This window comes from Mandrillus leucophaeus, unplaced genomic scaffold (genome assembly GCF_000951045.1).
Source record: "Mandrillus leucophaeus isolate KB7577 unplaced genomic scaffold, Mleu.le_1.0 Scaffold19, whole genome shotgun sequence".
NCBI classification, from domain to species: Eukaryota; Metazoa; Chordata; class Mammalia; order Primates; family Cercopithecidae; genus Mandrillus; species Mandrillus leucophaeus.
Window position 1 is genome coordinate 7,887,729 of NW_012101920.1, and position 20,497 is coordinate 7,908,225.

Consider the following 20,497-nt stretch of genomic DNA (forward strand, 5'->3'; position numbering starts at 1 on the left):
CTCCCTGCCCGCCGCCCGAGCCCCCAGGGAGACCGACGGGCGGGCGGCGCCCAAGGGTCCCGGAGTCCTTTCCCGCTCCGCGATGAACAAAGACGCGGTTTCACGTGGCCGCGGGAGACGATTCTTAAATAATGGAACAGGACGTAGGCCCTTCCCGAAACAACAGGGAGATTTATTGATAAATACAGAGACATCGCCGGGCGGCCACGCTCTGACGACCCAGTCCCGAGCTCAGGCCCGGTCCCCACCTCCTCGAAGCCTCCAGGCTGCTGTTAACGACTGTTCTTTTCACCAGGCAAACGAAAGGGGCATTCTTACTGCTGTTAGGAAACGGTTACCACTTCTCCGTGTCTGTTTAAAATAGGATCTTTGCAGAAATTGGGATAAATCACCTGGAGGAATTACCCATGAACAAGGCTCCAAATCACCATTGCATGCATGGCCTGCAGAGTTTTAAAGTGCAGACTTCCGTTATAAAAACACTTCTAGTATGAATGAATAAAAAAACAAAAAACAAAAAACAAACATTTCATAAACATGACTCCCTGCAGCAGATCTGGTCCCGACTTGGGGGGGGTGAATCCCAGAAGTGGGAGACAGCCTTCCATGGAAACTTGCAAAACTGCATCAAAATCTATCAATTCTGAAAATGCTCTTGAATTACTGGCGGGAGAAAGACGCTGATAAACACACTTAAGTGGAGAAACGTCCCCTTGACAAAGGCTGGGCTGGCTCTATGAAGACACCTTTGGAGTGAGCTCTGCCTGGGAGAAACCCATCTGTGCTTTTCCATTTATTCACCGGAGATGAGGCTGAGTGTTCAAGTAAACAGGAAGCCTACCTGTGGTGGTCAAATTACAAACACTCAACATCGCACCCATGAATAATTAGAAAATACAAGCACTGAAGTGATGGGGGCGGGAGCTAGGAGGGCAAGGTGAAACAGAACAATCTTGGAAAAATCTCGGTTGTTGCAAAAAAAGAATAAAATGTAAGCTTAAAAATTATTTTTACAGAGAAATTACAGCCATAAAAAATATCTCTGCATTGGAAAGGCAAATTATAGAAAAATGTTAACACATAAACTGAAACTGTAAAGGTTAGATTATTTACCAGAGTCTCTACCATCTATCCAAGCATGTTGTGATTCAGCATGCAAATTATACACATCACAACACAAACTGAAGCTCATTTTTTTCCTTAATGGAAAATTAAGCTCTGAATAGAATACAAGATTCCAGTTGAATAATTCTACTTGCTGCTAGATCAACAGATTTTAACAAAACAATCTCAATTTGTAGGCAATAAAAAATAAAATAAAAATTGCCAGTTACCAAAGCAAAACAGTATCTCCATTTACTTTAGGCAAGTATTAAACACACGACGGATTGACCTATTTTTTTTTTAAATATGTAGCTTCCGATTTATTAACTCACTTTTTGCCGATGCTGCCTAAATGCTACCCTGGGGTATAATTTGCAGCTCTCACATACGTACTTTATTATTATTTTGGCATGGTATATATACTATCTTTCTTTTAAAAGAATCAGTTAAATGGAATTTGGAGGTGGGAGTAACATCCTGTATACCAGAAAATTCAATACATAGCTTCAAAATTTCATTAAAAAATAAAGACAAGACAAACAAGAAAAAGATCAAAGGGCAGAATAGAAAGCTTACAAGCCCTTAGCGCAGAGCTAGCTCTTGAACCCCAAATGAGCTGTTTCCTCCTTCCTTCTTTATCCTACCTTTGAGAACATAAAAATAGAAACAAGAAAAATGACATGTGCATACATGTATGTAAAATTTGTTCAAATGGTTAGAAATTAACCTTAATTTTAAAAACCTGGTTAAATTCTAGAGCAGATTTCTCAGTCTAAATTTGAAACGCATGAAATCTAAGTGATGTGTACTTAAGTCAATTTAAAGAGTATATAATTTGACCCCCAAAGTCATAGGTGCGTAGAACTTGTGGGCAGGTTCTGATCAGAACTGGGTTTTCCTTTTTTTTGGTTAAGATTCTAAAGCATTAGATATAAAGTCAATATTCCATGCATCTCAGTTATCAATTTACCTCCCAAGTTTTTAAACATATAACATATCCATATAAAAATGGAAAAACCTCAGTTGTCCATTTCCCTCTCAAGTTCTTAAACATATGAGAGCATATCCATATAAAAATGAAAAATCTTTCAGCTTTATGCCTCTATCAAAGGCCAACACATATCTTCATGGAAACAGTTCCTGTCAGGCGGGGAGGAGTGAGTGCCTGAGGAATGTTCCAAGTAGTTTATGACCAAGGCACAATATTAGAAAGACTGCCATCAATCACTCTTTAGATTTCTTTATCACATTTTTCAAAAGTAAACAAACTGAACTATATTTGTAGCAACTCAAAGTGGAGCACAGATTTAAATGATGTATTTGTTCAGCTCACTGATAGGGGGCAAATACTACATTTATATATTTTCTTCCTGTCAAGAGTTATTTACATATGTACAGTATTTCAGTTAAAAATAAAACATAACACCAGAAACTATATTTTATAGGAAATCATAAGGGAAGGAAATATGCAGGTCTATGAAAGACTTAAGAGCTTCTAATAAACTACCTGGCAAGGGTTGGGGGGACTTCAGATCATACAGTCTGCCATGGAGAAAATAACTTGCTGGCAGGCAGCCTGGTGGTTCAGAGGCTCCAGTGCCCAGTTAGCTACATGGTCTGCAATCTTTCCACAGACTTCCTGATCAGGCTTGATCAGGATGGCCCAGCCATCCAGAAAAAGCCCCCATCAGGTTCAGTGCCTTCGGGGTACAGATGGAAAAGGTGCCAGTCAGAGTACACAGTATGAAAGGCTCCAGAATCTCCCCCAGCTGGTATAATACAATCAGCTCCCCTTCAAGTTACTTTAAGCCATATGTGCCAAGCATGAAACAATCAGATTGCAACTCATCACGGAGTAGTTAATTCTGTTTTTCTAGTACAGCAGTGTCTATGATATTCCGCCGCTTTGGTTCTAGGGCTGCAAAAAAGGAAACATCTTGGTCCCGGTCTGACTGCAATGCTAAGATGGTCTCTTCAATGACTTCAAGATGAGGGTTACCGGCATTTCTAAAATACGCTAAAGAGAGAAACCATGAGTCTGAATTAGGTATGCCATGAACAGTGTTCAAAACACACGTGGTTTTGTTTTTTGTTAGCCACATGTCAGGACAATAAATCATTTTTCACAGAACACACACAGATATAAGTCCTTTCAAATGATAAAATGCCTTAATCAAAGAGTATTTCTAAAATGTTAAAGATGGACTCTTAACAGTTATGTATATTTTAAAAATTATAGTAACTATCTTTTTTTCCTGCAACACAAAGCAAATGGCAATGTGTGGAACAGGAGCAGGTTGCAGGTAGGGTGGGGCAGGGGGTGAAGTGGCAAGACATGTACATGTAGGGCAGAGTTCAAGATATTTTCTTATATGTGTGGTGTAGAAATAAACTATCCAAGAAACACAAAGCTTTTATTAAGTCCTGTCCAGGTGTAAATAACCCACTAGTTGGGTTACAAATGTTTTCTAACTGACCACAAAACAATACCATTAAAACGTAATAGCAGTTAAGGCTTCATAATCTTTCATGTCATAACTCAAAATTTATCAGTTTCCCTCATTTCTGGAAAGCTATGTAATATTTTGCATTTTAGTATATGTTTATTAAGTGTGAAGACCAAATTACATTCATTTCCTTAGTCATTTTATAAATAACATAAAATGATGCATAAAAGTTAATATATTCATTTACATAATAAATCTTAAGCATGCTGTCACACAAACTGCCTCAGTTTCCTAGAGGAAATCTAGCTGGGGCCTTTAACAACTGCTGGAGTTTACCTGAAATGTGTGAGTTCCAAAAAGTGCTCCACCTACCCTTTGCCAACAGCATCTGCCTTAGGGCCTTGGCTAGCAGAACCCTCACATTGGGCACAGGATCTGACGCGAGGCTCAGGAGGCTGGGAAGCAGGTGCTCCACGAACTGGTCCACGGGGACACACTCCTTGCTCACCACTGCCTGCCCCAATAAAGTCACAGCCAAAGAAGTGATGTTTTCCAGCAGTCTTTCAGAAACATACACTTCTTTAATCCCAAAGAAGTCATTTCAGAATCTGTATGTTTGAGGCATGTGTGTGAATTTTTAAATCTCAAGCACTGCATTTGGTTAGAAACACAGTTAATATTTTGTTATAATTCACCACCAAGCAGTGGGTTCCAAGTAGGTTAAGATCTGGTGGGCTCTGGAGTCAGAAAAGTCTAGATTCAAAACCTAACTTGGTTTTAGTAGCTATGTGACTTCGGGTTAAGCAGCTTAGCCTTTCTGAGCCTCAGTTTCCTCATCTGTAGGATGACAAGTCTGTTATGCAAAACATCTAGGACAATGTCATTCACAGCAGCCGTGGCTGTCAAGTGACAGTCAAATCCCAAACCATAACCCAAAGCCCAGACCTCTGTAAACGATCAGTAAACGCCAGTCCTGTAGTCATCCCCAGCATGTGCATAGAACTTCTCCACTTACAAGACTTTACATGTATTCTCTCAAACCTCAGGACTAGCCCTGGAATTCAAAATCAGCCTAGTTTTACAGGTGAAAAAAACTTCATTTCCAATGTGGTGGTGACACCCAGAAGTCTTATAACCACCAAGTGGCAGCAGGGTGGGGACTGCAAGCTGAAGTGTGGGTTCTAACTCCTGTGGCTCTTCTACTCCAGGGTAATTTGTGTTGTGGTGGATGGGCATTGCAGTGGCTGCTGGTGTTCCCTAGGTGCCAGGCACCATGCTGGGTAGCTTAGCTCTATCAGCCCACGGAAGCCCATGACAACACTAGAAGGCAGGCACATATTCCTGGGCCCCTTTAAGCAGTGTACATGGCACCCAATGTGTAGTCTTTTACCCCTCACCCCCTCCTACCCTTTCCCCCCAGTCCCAAGAGTCCTTTTGCTTATTTCAGATTTTCTAAATCTCAGATAAAGAATTTAAAAATAAAAGCAAAAAATATCTCCATTAAGCTTTCTCCGCAAATTGACTTGGAACACTGACTCTTCCTTCACAAAAGTCTGTGCCGTGAAGCCTGTGGTTTGTGAGTTTGTTAGTCACTCCGCCATCCACTGCCCTTTCTCAGAGTGGGAGGCCAAAGCACCCCTGTAATGTCCCACTGGTTCAACAGGGGGTGCTGGTGAGTCCTCTGGTGCCCGTGGTCATCAGGGAGAAAAAGGGGGGCTTTGTGGTCTGGGGTCAGGTACGGTCCCAACCATGGCTTTACTGTACTATCAACAAAGCTGGGTGGCGAGTTCACAGAGGTTCATTACACCAATCCCTCTACCTTTGTATATGCTTGAAAACATGAGTAATGAAAAGTTAAAATGTTAAAAACAATACTTTAGCAGAAAAAAAAAAATCATGGGCTTACACTTCCTGTGTGATCTTGAACAAGTGACCTAACCTCTCTGGGCTTCAAATGTTTCACCTAAAAGAGCTGGTCTAAAGGTAAATGGGTATGCCATGCTCAATACACATTATCTCTTTTTTTTTTTTTTTCCTGAGATGGAGTCCCACTCTTTTGCCCAGGCTGGAGTGCAATGCTGCAATCTCAGCTCACTGCAACCTCCTCCTCCTGAGTTCAAGCGATTCTCCTGCCTCAGCCTCCCAAGTAGCTGGGATTAAAGGTGCCCGCCACGACACATTACCTTTTATTAGAGAATTAAATGTGTGATGTGATGCCTGACACACAAGAGGTATTCAAGAAATGGCAGCCATTATCACTGCCATTGCCCCTAGGCAAACATAAATCACACCCTCATTTCCAAGAGGCTGAGTAGAGAGGGTGATCTGAGGAGCTGGACAGGATGATACGAACTCTACACATTTACTCTAAAGAGGTTAAAGTCTGTGTCCTAACCCACTGCCCAATTCTTCATCCCACCTTCCTTCCAAGGCCACTGGCTAAGGTGAGGCGTAGTGGTGGACACAGACCTGGATAGGGCAGGAGTGGACTGTGGGCCTGGCCCTTACCTTACTGGATGGAAGTGTAGGAGAGCAGAAGCTTGTCCACTGTGTCTTTAGCATCTAGAATCTGTTTGGACCATGGCAGGTACTCAATCAATAGCTATGTGGCAAATGAGTAGGCCAGTGGGGTAACCCTGGGCAAGTCCCTTCACCACACTGGGTTGGTCCCCATGTCCTGTGAGATAAGAGGGCTAGGTGAACTAATTCCTCAGTTCCTGGCTAGTGTTCCAGGGCTGAGATTCTCTGTCTGGTGAACTTGCTTTCATCACATGGCAGATGTATACCCAGGGTGGATCCCTCCCCAGGTCTTGCTAACCTGACAAATGAAAGCGAAAGCTTGCCTTCCAACCCACTTAGAACAGTGCCGGAACCTTATGATGAGTTCATTGATGAAATTTAACCCCAACGCACTTTCACTGTTGGAATAGAACTTCTGCAGAATTGCCACAACCTGTGAAAAATATCAGAAGAGCACATTTAAAATGCTGCCATCTATTTGAATTATGAATACTACTCTACATGGAAACTAGACATTTTTATGCACCCTTCCACTTTTAAAATGAATTTATAAGCACAGGAGAAAGTAATTTTTGTCACGGTCATCATTAGAACACAGAGAAAAAAGATGTTTAAATATATGGCAATACACACACACATAAAACCCTTCATAAAAATGAAATTTAAAAGGAGACTGACATTAGAAAAATATGTTACTAATCTTAAGGTTCCAAATTTTAGAGCATGTCCCCTTGCTTAATAACTAAATCATTACCTTTCAGAACATGCCATTTTTATAAAATTTTAATACCATCCGAGTATCTTAAAATCAATATTGTCCAATGTGATTTTTTCATCAGCATGCAGCTGGTATAAAGCCCACATAAAAAACAGCAGCAGCTTTTCTATAGCAGAGCCTTTGCTCACTGAATATTTTTCTACAAAACCAAGCTGTAAATCAACCTGTATTTTAAAAACACTAACCTACTGCTTAAAGGGTTTCATATATAAAAGGATTACTCCACAATTTCCGTCACTGAAACATAACAACAAAAAATCTATCTTACAAATTGATAAAACTATAATAAAGTTCCTAATTTCAAATTTTAAAAGCTAGTTTCATGGGTAAGATGACAAATTAAGCCCAGAAAAATTAAGAGTTAAAATGGAAGATACATCAACATTCCTATTGGTAAACATCACAGAGCAAATGCCCTGATTCCTTACTAGTTTGAAGGAGATCCACCGAACTTCAGAAACTTGATCTGCACACAACTTTAAGGCAATGTGCATTAGGTAATCATAAACATCACTGGGACTATAGAGTTCTAGAATCAGTATCAGCTGTCTGAAATTAAAAGGAAAAAAACAAAAACAAACAAACAAAACATTATTTTGGGGCAAAAACAACAACAACAACAAACTTACTGATTTCTTTTTACTGTCATTTCATCTTATAGATAAAAATACCCAGGCTGGGAAATGAACAGCAAAAGACCCAGCAAGATTTCGGTCTTCAGTAAAATGCCAACAGCAGCAAGCTGAGCAAAATGACCATGCAAAAAAATGTGAACAAAAGTTTAATTCTTCATCTCACACACATACAAATCAAACAAAAGGAAACAAACTCCGTAAAACAGAGGCTGAGAAATTTATGGATACAGATTTAATATTTCAATTTTAGGTTATCAGTTGAAAAGCACATAAAACTTTAAAAATCAGATAACATAAAAATAGCCAGAATGTTGAAGTTCACAAAGGTCAACAGATCAAGCGAACACTCTGAGATTGCACGACCGCCCCAGCGTTTCTCCAACTGCAAACCGAACCGGATGCTCCTGCTCGCAGCTCTTGGCAGCACGAGGCGGTTTCACTGCAGCGAGGTCCGGTCCGCTTGGAGAGAACTGGGAGCGCGTGCTCCTTACTCCAAAAGACAAAAGCATGCAGGAGACGGCTGGCTGCGAAAACCCACTACCAAAGCTTTCACTACTTTCTAAATGGGGATGGGGAGAAGGACATGAAAATAAATGGCATTGTTTTCACCCAGGCAACGAAAGGAAATGAAAAAGAGATGGGGAGGAAGTTAGAACCAGAAGCCAGGAGTGCTAGTGAATACTTTCATATCAAAAAACACTGTTTTCAAAAAAATGATACCAATATCATGGGCACGGGAGCACAGAATTCATATCAGTCGCTGTGCCTTCAATAAGCCGGGAGATGGGAGATGGGAGATACGGCGCGTAGCGGGGCAAGATAACGTGGTCGGGCATTGGGGCCGCGCTACCTCCCGGGGCAGCCCCTCTGGGCACCGAGCACGCCCACTTCCCGTGCGCCGCCGCTAGAGGTCGCACTGCTTTCATGGAAAACGTGGGCCTGTTTTTCTCGACTCAGAACAGGATGCTGGGAACATGGTACAATGACTGAAACCTCAATCTCTCAAATTAAGCAGAATGATTAAAGACCACAGCAAAGAGAAAGGCTTTCGGTTTGCCCCTGGCATCAGCCAAATCATATCCTGAATAGCTGCAAAAGTCTGATGAATTTATTCGGGGAAGACAATTATTTGAGAGATTTCTAGTTGTGGATGAGAAAAATGAAAATTAAAGACCCTGAAATGAAAACAAGGTAAAAACTAAAACCCAAACAACAACTGCCACAAACAAATTCCCCCACACCATGAAAGGCACATTAGATACCTTAGGAAGGGGAGTTATTTAAACTGATGCTTCTACCCTTTCATCATCACTAAAGCCTGGAATATTCCTTTTGCCAGCTCAAGACAGAATTAAATAACTCCTTCAGGCACAAAATGATGTGCAGATAGGAGCCACCTTGGGGGACCTTTTTATTTCGTAATCATCTCATCTGGGTTAGACCCCTTCCTGTCTCCCACAGTAGCTAAAGGGCATTAGGCATGCTGTACCCTGCGGAGAGGACGACACTCAGAATGTTCAAGAAAGCTCTGGCAAAAACTGCTCCGATTAATAGGAAAATATTGAAGAGTGGGTGATTCATCTTTTATTTGGTTCAAATAAATTGCCTTCTAGAACAGCAGAACACTCTAATTCGAAAGTGACTCAAGCCCTGTCTTCATCTGAAAATGAATATCTCCCCGGAGATTGTGGTATTTGTAACTTCGGGTTTTTGGAATTCTGTTTATACCTTAATAAAAACATAATCTCTTTATCTAAAAGAACACTATTACTGCTGCTGCTTTAGAAATCAATTATATGGTAAGAAAATGAAGATTTATTCCATCTAGTTTGCCTTCTCATACCCCAAATATATTTTTACTTACTCTGCTAGTTCATATCGAAACCTCCAATTCCTGCTGTTATCAGTCACTACAAATTCTTGAAGCTGATAAAGATAGTCTCTCCTCTTGTCTTCATGAAGCAACTATTTTTTAAAAATGTATATATAAACAAACATGTATAATCCTTCAAAATGACCCCAAATGCCCCCTTTTATTCCACTTCCGATTAGATATTTGTCACTGGTAAGAACTTTTGCATTTCCCCTACACCTCGTAGTCTATCACCCAGCATGGCTGTGAATGAACGCTGCTGTATACTGACATCAAATGCATCCCTGAATGCCTCCAACCTTTTCCCCTGGCCAGGACATGTGCTTATTATGTATTTCTGAATGCCCCTGAGGTCTTCCTGCTTTAGTAATTTCCTACCTAAAAACAAACAAACAAAAGCCCAGTCTGTGCGTGTTTGGAAGACAGCACGCCAGTGCCGCTTCCCAGGGAGCGAGGCTGCTGCTCTGCACCAGGAGAGGAGAGACTCGGCTGGAGCAGCGCACACCAGAGTCCGTGAAGGGCAGCTCTTGGTCATGTGGATGAGAGTAATTAGTTTCTCTAGGTCATTTTTAAACTCTTATTTTTATATTCATCATTCCTTTAGGGGGTGGAAAAAAGCCAGAAGGGAAGCAGAAGCGCCATGCAGAAAAAGTGCTTCATGCAGAACAGAGGTTGGACTTCAGCCCAGGCTCTTCCCCTGGGTGACTTCTGGGCAAGTCAGGTCACTACCCGGGGGCCTTGGTTTCTTCTTTTGCAAAAAGTGTGCTAGGCTTTGTGTCTACCATCTTCCACAGAATTAAAACTCTAATGGACAGGAAAATTAGGAGAAAAAAGTTTAAAATATTTACCCATCACTGAAAGAACTCCCACTTAAAGGTTATGGATGGTACATTTCAGCTAAAGAAAGCTAAACAACCGCATTGTTTTTTTTTTTTTTCACTGACACCATATCCATCCAGGGTTTCACAAATTTGATTCGGAGAGGGAGGCTTGTTTTTTGCTTTTAACTCTTCTTCCTACCTTTAGAAAATCATACAGGTGTTTAAGAACTCCTATTCGCACTTCATCCAGATCCTTTAAAAATCCATTGAAGATAGGCACCAGGTCAGCTGCTGTTAACTGATCCCCAAGAATCACAGCCAGCTCGTGAATGGAGAAGGCTAGGGTTCGCCGTACCTTCCACTAGGGGTGCATAGCAGACACACGAATCACGACAAGCAAGTGCAATTCAACCTCTTCCATATCTTACGTGGCATTTTTGGAGCAAAATGAATACTGCCAGGTGTTGGACACTTAAAGCTTTATTTCGAACAGAGACCAGTAAATATGCCAGTTTGCATCCACATAAAATTCAGGTCAATAAGCCTCGCTGCAGCTTCCCTTTTCTCCTTAATGAATGACCCACCCTCTTTCTGCACATGCCTCTGAAAAGGCTTTTACCTGTACGTCAGAAGCCAGTGTTTCGTATGTATCTTTCAGGCAGTGCCAATTTTGCCTGCCCAGGGTCAGCGCCACCCCTGGGAGGCTGTAGGCACAGTGTTTGGCTATGTCAGTATCAACAGTCTGGGCTCGAGCTGGGTCAGTCATGGACACATACTGATCTAGCAGCGGCTGAGGTATTATATCCTGGGAAATGAGAGAGAAAGGAGGCCATCGTGCGTGCAGGAAAATACTCATGAAAAACACGGAGTTTGGAGTTTAGAGGTGAAAACAATAAAGGAGAAATGTGAGAGGAACAGGAGGCCTTCCTAAAGTCAAAGGGCTTCAGATTGCCAACTCTGTTTTCTCCAGAGAGTGGGTTTTCAATTTTGATTGAAGTGAAAGCAACACCCAGAACTCATCTTTTTAAGATTGGCACAATATTTGATATCATAGAGGACAGTCTAGACAGCAATGTCTGCTTAGGCTGGTACACACAGCTCTTGAGAATGGAGACTGGCTTCTCTTTTCTTACAACTGCCCCAAGAACATAGCACCTGAGACCTTATACTCTGATAATCAAGCCTATGTTTGAGTCTGTTTGATTGAGATAGAACTCAATCAAATCAGTGTTAGATGTCCTTTTTTTCTCATATTAGTTTGCTTTATCAAAAACACTATTATAGATTGTTCAGAAGCTTAAACACTACCTTACAATTAATTTTTTACAGTTATATTAGCAACACAAAATACAAATTAAAATATGTAATCAATATTGATGGAAGAAAAAAATATTTGGTTCCAAGTCTTGAAGTTAACTTTAAGAAAATATACAGTTTTGAGTTTTTTTGTTGTTGTTGTTTTTGTTTTCAAGAAACAAACCTGTAATTTAGATTTATTCTCTTCAAGTAGGGTGGGATCCTGCCTCTGGTCAGTCTCCAGATGGTCACTGGTTCCATTTCTGGGTTCACCAGGATCCTACAGAGTTGATTGGACATGTTACCAATTTGCTCCAAAGGAAGCAGCTGTCCTGTCACTTCCCCTTCAAAGAGTCCTTTTTCAATGCCAGAAATTACTTCTGTAAGCCAAGGCAAAAGCTTTCCTTGAAGTCAATGGTATCTTTCCAGATGTTAAAAATTACATTTGCACAGTTACATATGATACTGTATAAACCAGTTCTTTTAAGTGCTAAGGAAAATTGATTTCATACATTTTAATACAAGACTGCTGGAGGTCCTTACAGAAATACAAAGGCTAAAGTGAAAGCAGTGAGGAGCAACCCTGTGAGTTTGCATCCACTATTCCTTATGCCCTAGGGACTCCTGGTATGGCTAACCAAGACCTTTAAGTAACATTCACGTGTTTGAGGCACAGACTACTCCAGAAGGGTGAGGTTTGCAAGAAATGATAGAGCCAGCACCTCCAACATTTCTCGGTAATTAGGGATTGCAGCAATGGTGGGTCCCCAAAAGAGGATGGGGGCTGGGAAACCCAATGGATCTGAGAGAAAAGATGTGGCTGATATAGGAGTATTTACTCAGAAAATTGTCCTAGATTTTCACATGTACAAACACTCCTAATGTTTGCTGATAAACCTTTACATTAGGTTAACAATTAAAATGAACAAGGACATTCAATGGTGACATATTGGTCTCTGATCATTGATTAACATTAACTGAGATGGACCTGACCTTCTCCTTCAACCATAACATGGATTTCCAACTTGCATTTGAAATGTCATACTGTCTACCAGCTGAACGGAGTCTGACAAATCAGCTCAATATAGGATCCAGGAAAGTTGATTAACACACCGATAGATGCTTCGTTTGCTCTGAGGCGCACTACCAGAACCTTCAATTCCCAAGGTTTCCACTGATAGGTACTGTTTATTTTAACAGAGGACATAATAAAACAGATATATTTTGGTATAAAAACCTAAGACCTCAATTTCTCCAAGTTAATAAATTCACATATAGTAACAAGATGTGTCATTAGAATCACTATTATCCCTTTAGAAATTAATTTTACTCCAAAGTCTTCAGTGCAAGCGTATGTGCAGCACTTACTCCAGGAGCCAAATCAAGGCTTAAGCAAATCACCACAAGTCATGGCACCCCCAGAAGGTATTGTGAGTTCATTCCCCAAACCCCAGTGGGACACCATGCTGGCTGGCTATCTGTGCACCCACCACTCAGCACCCAGCAGCCTTCTTTCTAGCAGGATGCCGACTCCGTTCGGGGGCTCCCGTGTTTCTGTGCGGTTCACCATGTTCAACCCATGAATGCATGCTGTGACTGTGGCCAGCAAGAGGGAGGCAGAAGGAGAGGACAGGAAGGTGGTTCCCCGCCTGGGGTGTCCTTGTTCTTCAAAAGAGACAAGTGGGAAGACACAGGCCCCGCCTTCCACCAGGCATTTCATGCTGACAAGAGCCACCATGGCTGAGGGGAATGGTGGGCAGATCAGCACCAAAGGGATGGAGTCCACCTGCCCAGAAGCCACCCAACCACAGCGCTTCTTCCTGTTGTCTTGTGCAAGAGAACATATTCCTCACGGTTCTTGGAGATTTTTGTCTCCTTTCCCTTCTTTTGCGACAGGAAGCATCCTAACTAATCCCACTAGGACCCTGGAGTCAAGCCGCAAATTCAAGGGCTCTGCCCTCCCACATCATAGAACAAAGGCCCCAACTTGAACCCTTTTAAAGCAGCAACTGAAAAGCCCCAGCCTGGGGGAATCTGTTCTTTTTTTTTTTTTTTTTTTCCCCCACCTCTGTCTATGATAAAGAAGTCCAAATACTATCACATCCCCACCAAGGTAAATGTGGTCACATCCTTCTACTTAACACCTGCAACTTCTGCACTCTAGGTAACAAGGTTGACAATAATGAGTTCTCTTGCTATTTTTTTAGCAACAAACCAGCAGAAGAGGATATCACCTCATTTCTTACTAATCACAGATAACCAACCCCTACACATTTTATGTTTGAGTTTTTAAATGTTTTATTTTGCTTTATTAGAGCAGGCCTAAGGGGTAAGGGGAGTGATAAGTTAAATCACTGAAATCCAATTATAAACTGTATGAACAGAGAAACAATTGGTATTTAGGCCCTGAAGACCGTGAGATTGAGGAGATTATCCATCACAGCACATGATAACCACACAGTGCTATCCCAATGACTGTTATGACCACAGACCCCCTCCCTCATTTTAACCCTCCATTCTGCCCCCTACCTGTGGAAGAGCCCAACTCAAAGCGGTCTGAGTGGAAGCTCAGTAGAAACTAGGACAGCTCAGGAACCTCCAGCTACAAGAGGCTGACCAAAGCTTCTGGAGAAACCTGAAGAAATAAACCATGGGTCCCCCCTCACTCCAGCTTTGGGGTCGTGGTCTCACAAGGGGCTGGTTCCACCCACAGGAGGAAAGGGGTCACTGGTGCTTTTTCAAAAGCTCTCCTCTGAGAAACAGCGTGCCAGGACCAGCACTGGAGCACCCATGTATGCCAGAGCGCCTACCAAACGGGGGGCTTGTGTGACGGCTGCTCTCAGAGGCCTCGTCCACTTGAAATTCCAGGAACTGCCTGAATTCACCCTCCACTATTATTAAAAGATGTCAATGTCTGTTAGCAGTGACACAGAGCATTTATATGGTTGATCTCCCCAAAGAACAAGTTCTTGTCATCTCTGAAGAAGAGGGAAGGTACTTTCTGGTACCCACTCATCTTCATGGGAGCACGTCGGCACTATCAATCACCTGATTGATTGGTTGACTAGTTATCCAAAGCATGACCTTAAGAATAAAATGAAATTTGCCATTTATCATCTCTGCTGGGATATATTAATAAGAGAAAATGCTGCTTTGTGATTTCTGTCACATCCTCGGTGGCTGAGGGATAGGGCAAATACTTACTGTGCTTTGTAATATCCTGGCCACAAAGAGCTCATTCTGAGATGATGAGGCCGACAGAGTGATCTGATTGTCAGAGGCAGAGCTGGGATCTGAAATGGACACTTCATTTAGACCTGCTGTTGGCTGGCTCTCGGGTTCATTCACGGAGTCAAGCTGTGCAGCTCTCAGTGCAGCTGATAATACCTGAACTTGAGCTGTAGGAAGAGAAGTTTCAAGAAATTTAACAACTTTATTTGGTTTGTGGGGTTTTACTTCAGAGAAGTCTTCAAAACAACACAATCTGCACTAAGCTACATGGTGTGGGTGTACTACACTGACACGTATCTGTTCTGAAGTGACAATGCTCTGCAGTCTCAAGACAAGCTCTCAGCAAGGTGGTGATATTTCCGGCCATTAATAATAACTACTCCAACTAAATGCCAGCCACGCACAGAACATCAAACCTGAACTTGAAAAGTCTCAATTCGGAAAAACCCGAGTGACTCCACCACATTTTAGAGAAAGACAGCATGGTATCACTGAACAAGGATGACTGGGAGGTCGCTCAACTCAGTGAAGGGTATCCTGCTCCCCCATTTATAAAGCAGTATGGCTACTCTCTCACATACACATACACACATGTGGACACACACACCCATGCATGAATACATCCATTTACACACAGATGAGTAATGCTCTCACTCACCAAGCCCCAAAGGCTGCCGATTCTTTCTGTCCAGAGTATGACAGTTTGAGATTCTCTGAACAGTAAAGATAACATATTTCACATACCTTTCTGTAAAAACAAACTGGATGTTTTAATGTCCCTAGCCTCCCAAAAGACACACACACACACATTACTTCCTGCATCCTGCTTCTATTAGTTAAATTTGGTGGACTCCAAGATTCATCAAAACACTGAGAGCTTGTAGCTGGCTCTGTGCTGTGCCCAGGACAGGTTCCACCACTCCAGTGCTACACACCAGGCCCTTCCCAATAGGTCTAGTGACATCTCCTGCCTGCCATGGCCAGTTCACAAATAAAATGCATCACTTATTTCTGGATCTTCTGGGATCATAGATCCCTTTGAGCTCTGAAGAAAGCTATGGGCCTTTTCTTACAAAGAAATTAAGTATGCACAAACATGCAAGATTTTACAAATAATGATTTCAGGGAACTGAAAGAACCCTCTGAAACTCATCCCCTGACTTCTCTGAATGGTGGGTTCTCAGTCAATCTCTAAAGACCAGGCCAACTGTCACCTGCTATGTGAGGTCTCTCCCAGACATTTCCTCTACACATCACATCCCCTCCGCTCCCAGCCCTCGCCATGCCCCACAGGGTGGCTGCCTGCACAATCCCCTTAACCACATCACAGGGGCCTCAGGGGCCGATCATCACTGCCCAGCCCCCAGACCAGGTCTTACACTGGAGATTAAGGCAGCTCAGTAGTGTGTTTTCCAAAAACAGACTTTTGTCTATAGCTATCAGAAGTGATATGTTACATGTGCCCATTCCTTCAGCAAACATTGATTTAGTTTCCTTCATAAATTTAAGGATAAAGAATAATCACACGGCTAACTGAATTTTCACAGTTCCCTTCCTGAAAGCTTCACAAATCTCTGCCCAGCAACAGCAGTAAGTGCTGTTTTTTCCAATTTCTCCAACTCAAGGAAGAATACAAATATAGCACTGTGCAGAGAAGGAAGATCACAATAATGGGATATGGATTGCGAGGTCCGGATCCCTGATCAGATGCTCAGTGGGAGCACGAGTCATAAAATGAAAAATACACCACAGAAGTAGTTGTGCTTTTCCTTCCTGTACAAAGACAAGAACCTTTAAGTTTAGCTAAGGGCTGCATTAATAGGCTCCAAAAGGAGGCCATCCTTGGCTATTCATAACTAGAAAGGGCATTCTATGTGGGAGATGATGTAACAGCGCGTCTAAGGAGCTAACAAAATTTCCCCTGCTACAGATATGCCCACAAACTACCCACTTTCCTATTAGAACTGACTTCAGACTCTGTGCACGTCCATCTGCAAAATTAGAAAGCAAAATCATTGCATAGGTGCCTGCACGGAGGCATTTCTGACTTTTCAAGCTGTACTGAGACTGAAACAAGTCTCTCCTCTCCATGTGTACACAGTGTAAATAAATACAGGTCCACACACACATGCGTCAGTACGCAGGCCTGGGGAAGAAGGAAGTGGCGAAATGCAACACATGACACAGAAACATCCCATCTTCTCTTTAATGACAATGAACAACATTTACCTTGAACATCCGGATCATTCATCAGATGCTCCTGCAAACTATCAAGGACTTTCTGAATCTCACTCCGGGCCACATAGTTGTTGTGCACAACCCCAGGTCTACTGCAGTCATCCTCCTGAGGCCCAGCCTCGCTCAGAAGTAGCTCTAAGTCCTTGCTTATGTCAGGGAGAGGAGTTCGCCAATAAAGAAAATGACTAAACACATCCTCAGAGTTCCCTGGGCAGGCCCAGGAATCTGATCCAGGGTAGCTGCTGATGGGGAAGTCGTTATTGTCAGAAAGCTTTGAGAAGGCGCTGGTCTCTGGGGAAAGCCTGCTCAGCTCAGCTCCAGCCGACACAGAGCTTTCCACAGGGTTTTCCACTGGGCCGTCAGAGGAGCTACCGATGTGCGGGACATTGCTGGTTTTCGCTGAGGTCCCTTCCACGGGTAGCTCTGGCTCCCTCTGCACAGGCTTTGCTGAACTAGTTAAACTGAAGGAAGCAAACTTTTAATACAGTGTAATAGACTGAAAGTCAAAGGAAAAAACATGAGAACCACATCCTCACCCAGTCCTCCACTTCCTAGCTGACCACTTGCCCCTCTTTGTGTCTCCTGGTGTCAGCAGACTAAAATCTCACGAAAGGATAAGAGGTTTAGTCAACTCCCACTGCCCCGCCGGGAGTATGATGGGCACCGAAAACACCACCTGAAGGTTCAGCCAGTCTTGCCACTACATTCCAGGGCTAAGCCAGCCTGGACTTCTGATGCAGCACCTTTGGTACATTTCATCCATTTCCTGCTCATGAGTACTTCCACCAGGGGGCAGGCATTAGAAAATAAAAGGCGCTGAAACTGGTAAGAGCTGGCAATTTGTTAACCACCTTGAGGTCTTGAGGAAGACACTGCCCATGGGCCTGCCATACAGCAGGAGCTCAATGAACTCTGATAGAAGAGGGATAAAGGGAGGATGGGCCAACCTCAGAAGGATTTGTATTCTGTGAGGCATCAGTTACCCACTCTCACACACCTGCATGCTAGCAACAATGGAGAGACGTTTACAAACAACCTCAAAGAGGATGGTTAGTGTATACACGTCAGCCTCAGAGGAAAGACATGACAAAGTCAAGATCCAGCGCCATACTAGCAAACACTGGAGGGTCTACCACTGTTGGTCAGGAGTGTCACCTTTATGTACATGCAACCTAACTTCCAAAAAAGTACATTTGGAAGACTTCACATTTTTCCCTAGGTAAATTACCCAGACAACTTAATTAATCAAAAAGAGAAAATTTTCTTTATAGGTTTTTTAATCACTAATCTCAATGCGTATTTTATCTAAATTTAGGAGACACAATAGCTTCATTATTTATAACCCAGTAGTCATGTTTCAAAATCATTATTGCAATTACTTTTTGCTTCTTTACATAATTAAAGCTCTAATATTCCATCTTGCCCAGAAGGTCACTACTAAAACTCGAGACAAGATAATTGATGAAATTTTAGGTGGGTGCTTAAGGTACATCGAGGGTCCTGGTGGTGACCCTAGCCAAAGCATACCTGGCAGGGGAAGTGTTACCACCACTGCTGGGAGCGGGTGAGCCAGAGGCAAAACCAGAGTCGAAATCCTGGGTGAGAGGCCGGATGTTCAGGGCGCCATCCTCTCGAAGATAAAGGCCAGCCCTGGAAGGGTTTGCAAAGGTGGAAATGAAGGGGCCGAGAGACTGGAAGGCAGCCTGGCGCACCTGGAACCAGAGAGAACACTGCAGTGAATGAATGCAGCATCAGCCAGTGGTGGTGGCCAGGCCTGAGTCCAGGCTGAAACACGTGGTTGGACATCACACAAGCTACTCTCCAGCACATTACATCTATGGACATTTACTGCTTTCACATTACATATATGGACATTTACTGCTTTCACATTACATCTATGAAGATTTACTGCTTTCACATTACATCTCTGGAGATTTACTGCTTTCCAAATCATTCCCTAAATTCCAAATACTATTATTCAACAGAAAGTAAGGAAAAATTTAGCCCCATTATACTGTATTCATTCTTCCAGAATATTAATTTTATATGAATAATACATTTTGTATCAAGTATTTGAGCAGGCCTTATTAATCATTACAGACATGTTTATGATAGCAACAGAAAAGGTAACAGTTTAGTTACATAGTTTTTTCTTTCTCAATTATGATTTTCACGATATTCATTCACTATAAATGGTATGATATACCTCACCTTCTTAATTCACCCCAAGTTTTTGAGATTTTAGTTTCCCTGAGACCTCACACAGTGTAAATGTGATTATGGCAATCAGTAACTGAAGGGACAAAATACAAAGTCACGAGTCCAGAAGTGAATCCCAGCCTGGAAGCCAGACGTAGCTGGGCAGTTGGTCAACACAGGCCAGTTGTCTGGACAGGGCTGCTGGCACTCACCCATCGGCAGGGGTCGCTGACAAGTCTGATGAAGAGCGGGGAGAGCTGGGTTCTGCGGACCCCAGGGGAGGAGCTGTGTGACACAGCCGTGAAGCACTCCACACAGGCTTTCCGCATGCCCCAAACAGCATCAGAGCAGAGCTCAAAGAACTTTGGGATCTGCCAAAACAAACAAAAAGAGTGCTACTCCAATTGGAGGCCCTGAGGAAGAGCAGAACCTGTTTGGGTTGTTTGTTTGTTTGTTTGTTTGTTTTTGTGAAACAGAGTCTCGCTCTGTCGCCCAGGCTGGAGTGCAGTGGTGTGATCTCGGCTCACTGCAACCTCTGCCTCCCAGGTTCAAGCGATTCTCCTGCCTCAGCCTCCAAAGTAGCTGGGATTACAGGCATGTGCCACCACATCCGGCTAATTTTTTTTATGTTTAGTAGAGATGGGGTTTCTCCACGTTGGCCAGGCTGGTCTCCAACTCCTGGCCTCAAGTGACCTGCCCGCCTCGGCCTCCCAAAGTGCTGGAACCTATTTTAATGAAGTAGTGAAGGCATATGCAGAAATTAATGACAAGGAAAAGGAAAATACATACTGGTCTAAAAGGAATCATTTGAAACAAACAGATATTATAAGAAATGGAAATTAACATTTCTTTTACCTCCTAATTTTAGTAAATGACTTGGTTACCTTTAACAGATAATAGAGAAAACCCCAAAAAGGGCAGAATGACTGATACTTGTTATGTAAATTGTAGAGAAGATTGTGAAAGACTCTGAAACAGTAGATGTCCCAACTAACTCACCCATCCAGGTATCACTGTCTTCGACTCACTATTTTACAACTCTGAAGTGATAGAAGGTAAGTTGCTAAAACCTGATAGTAATGCAAATAATTCCTGCCAACAGAAATGCAAATTGTTGTCCAGTGAAATGCAATCAATTATCACCCTGGATATTGACCAGTTTTGAATTCATTTGTAAGTTCACTATGGTATTCCTTGCTCTGACTATAAATGAGTACTTTGAGTTCTCCATTAAACTGGCTGTAATATCTTACTGGTTTTCCTCACTAATAAATGAGTTAAATAAAATCTCTGAAACATGTTCATTTCATATCTCTGTAAAGGTCATGATTACATCTCCTTTTAAAATGTATCCT

General features: G+C 42.5%; 1 protein-coding gene across 1 annotated transcript in view; it reads right to left on the reverse strand.

The window, feature by feature from the left end:
* Positions 1-2,328: 2,328 nt before the first annotated feature.
* The window catches only part of LOC105538326 (serine/threonine-protein phosphatase 4 regulatory subunit 1-like), an 83,246-nt gene continuing 65,077 nt past the window's right edge, over positions 2,329-20,497 (reverse strand). Inside the window, exons 9-20 of the mRNA XM_011978172.1 lie at positions 19,355-19,513; positions 18,471-18,655; positions 16,935-17,404; positions 14,679-14,872; positions 11,659-11,754; positions 10,798-10,983; positions 10,378-10,539; positions 9,349-9,449; positions 7,278-7,398; positions 6,370-6,504; positions 3,924-4,065; positions 2,329-3,121 (exon numbers count right to left, since the gene is read on the reverse strand). Of these exons, the coding sequence (XP_011833562.1) occupies positions 2,964-3,121; positions 3,924-4,065; positions 6,370-6,504; positions 7,278-7,398; positions 9,349-9,449; positions 10,378-10,539; positions 10,798-10,983; positions 11,659-11,754; positions 14,679-14,872; positions 16,935-17,404; positions 18,471-18,655; positions 19,355-19,513 (2,109 nt within the window). The 3' untranslated portion in view covers positions 2,329-2,963. The remainder of the gene's footprint in view (positions 3,122-3,923; positions 4,066-6,369; positions 6,505-7,277; positions 7,399-9,348; positions 9,450-10,377; positions 10,540-10,797; positions 10,984-11,658; positions 11,755-14,678; positions 14,873-16,934; positions 17,405-18,470; positions 18,656-19,354; positions 19,514-20,497) is intronic.